The 2,500-nt window shown below is 51.4% G+C and overlaps 1 protein-coding gene across 2 annotated transcripts in view; it reads right to left on the bottom strand.

The window, feature by feature from the left end:
• The window catches only part of trabd2b (TraB domain containing 2B), a 67,407-nt gene that overhangs the window by 28,883 nt on the left and 36,024 nt on the right, over positions 1-2,500 (bottom strand). For both annotated transcript variants that reach the window (XM_031575230.2, XM_012820570.3), the window contains exon 3: positions 28-174. In XM_031575230.2, coding sequence (XP_031431090.1) covers positions 28-174 — 147 coding nt within the window. The remainder of the gene's footprint in view (positions 1-27; positions 175-2,500) is intronic.

Genomic DNA, 2,500 nt, shown 5'->3' with positions numbered 1-2,500 from the left:
GTGAGTACTCATGGCAGGAGTGCTGACCTGTGAGGTGTCGTGGTTGAAGATGATGGAGCCGAGGTCTCCGCAGTTGTAGTGTGTGATGAGGTCCTCGGTGGTGTAGGAGCCCTGCAGACTGCCCGCGCGGACGCCCTCGAGCTGCAGCAGGGTGTGGTTCAGCGCAAACAGCACCTGCGGGACGGGATGCAGACAGGCTCTCGGTGAACTTCAACACGAGCGGCCAAGAATGCGTCACCGTGCTTAATGACACACAAGCAAATGCAAGAATACACGCACCACATGGAGGGACAAACACACCTCCTGAAGTCACACACACGCACACACACACGCACACACACACACACACACAGGTACACTCAGGGAGGGATGGCAATGCTCCAGCCACACCGCTGCAAGGGAAATGGAGAAAGCGAGAGTGCGAGGAGAGAAAAGAGGGAGAGTGCCCCTTTAAAAATAGCTCTCCCCGGGCCTGAGCGAAGTGAATTTACAGCCCCCATTAAAATAAAAAGTAAACCCTCTTTAGACTGAATTTATGGCGTGTAGCAGCCAGCAGCCCAAGCGACACAGCAGCAGCTGTCCCAGACACCAGGGGTTAACCCTCGCCCTGCCATCCCCCAGCGACAACCCCCCCTCCCACCCCCCTCCCACCCTGCCCCCTGACTGGTCGGCCGGCTGCGGTCCAGCCGTCACTCACGCTCACCCGTTCTGACAGAGGAGGCAGTGCGAGCTGGCGGGGTTTTTCTCTCCGAGCCTGGCGACTGTGGCGGTGACGGCGGCGGCGGCTTCAATTTCACACAGTCGCACATTCCGTCGGCTAACAAATTTGTTTCCTGTCACGCGCGCCACCACTTGATTATGCTCTCTCTCTCTCTCTCTCTCTCTCTCTCTCTCTCTCTCTCTCTCTCTCTCTCTCTCTCTCATACTAACTCTCAGCCCAGAGGGGCAGCCTTTGATGCTAATTGCTGATCTACAAGATTTACCTAAGGAGAAAAGTAGGGGTAATGCTTCATAATGATGGCGACAGGCAAGCACTATGATTTGTATGCCGGCTTAAAGGCTACATCTGGTTTATCCTATGGCCGCCAGGAAGACTTGGAACGGGGCGTTTGTGTTTTTCCGATCACACACAGAAACCCAAAGAGCGCTCTGCTAGAATGCTGAATGTCACATTGGAGTATCTGTATCCTCTGCTGGTAACCAGTCACACCATGGAACAGCCAGTGAAAACCAAAAAATTCTCGCTGGCAAAAAACCCCACCAGGATCATTTCACCCCCCCCTTTCCTCAAGAGTCTGGTCCGTGAAGCAGGCACTCTGTATGCCTCTGTTCTCTTATGAGGGGATCAAGGACAGAAAAGCACATCCATCTGACCGCTGACTTAAAGTGATCTGCTTATCTCGAAGGATCACTTCAGGCTATCCTGCGAAAGCAGATTGCCTTCGAACTTTTGAGTTCTTTGGCCAGTCATCTGAAGAAATACAAATAATGGTTTCATTAAAAACCCCATGAATGTTTTATTTACATATCTTAAGCATGAGATCTATCTGTTCGTCAAAGAACAAGCAGGTTCCTCAACAGCACCTTTAAGGTTTCTTTGTGGAACTTTTTTTGTGTTCTCCTGCACACACAGGCTGAAGAGAGTTTCCTAAGACTTTACTGCAATACTTCCCTTCCTGCCTGCATTCTGTTATTGTTTCTCATTTTACCCTCGCACGCTAAGATCAACAGGACCTCACCCATCTCTGCCTTGCGCCAAAGCAGAAAAGGCACTGAGAAGGTTTTATTTAGTTTACTAGACGTGATTCAGTGATTCTATTTTAGGCAGTGTGCTCTCTTTCTCTCCATCTCTTTTCCTTTACACTCTCTCTCTCTTTCTCCCTCATACTCTGTCTTTCTCCCTTTCTCTCTCCTTCTCCCCCTCTCTTTCTTTGCTGTGCCCTGTTTGCAAGCCAAACCGGTAATCCTGAAAATGGGGGCCTTGATCAGCTCTCCAACCTGCTCCATAACTGTGGATGGACCTTCCTTCCTTCATACCTTCCCCAGCCCAGCCAGGCCCTCCTGGTGAGGCGGTAATGACAAAGCCTGGATGTTTCTTCCAGCGTGGCATGTGCTGCTCTGTGTGTTCCTGCGCTTGATTCTGCGGTTAATTATATGAATTTATATCAAACTCGCGTGTGCTGTTTTATTGTCTTTGGTTTTCTCCCCCCTCCGCCCCCACACCCCCCAGCTGGGTCACGTTGAGGCCTGCTGGCCCGACCTACAGATGAGTTTGAGCTGTACTCTCCCTCTCTCTTTCTCTCTCCCTTTCTCCCTCTTCTTTCTTAATTTCTCTCTCTCTCGTTCTCTTTCTCTCTGTGAACCACCTCCCGCCCCCCCGACCCCCTGACCCACAGCCACGATATGCCTGCAGCAAAACGGCGGCCTGCCAGAGCCAATAGCAAAACACAGGCACATGGAGAACACACACGCACACACACACACACACACACACACACAC

Source organism: Clupea harengus, chromosome 10 (assembly GCF_900700415.2).
Source record: "Clupea harengus chromosome 10, Ch_v2.0.2, whole genome shotgun sequence".
Lineage (NCBI taxonomy): Eukaryota > Metazoa > Chordata > Actinopteri > Clupeiformes > Clupeidae > Clupea > Clupea harengus.
This window is presented reverse-complemented; position numbering and strand designations above follow the sequence as displayed.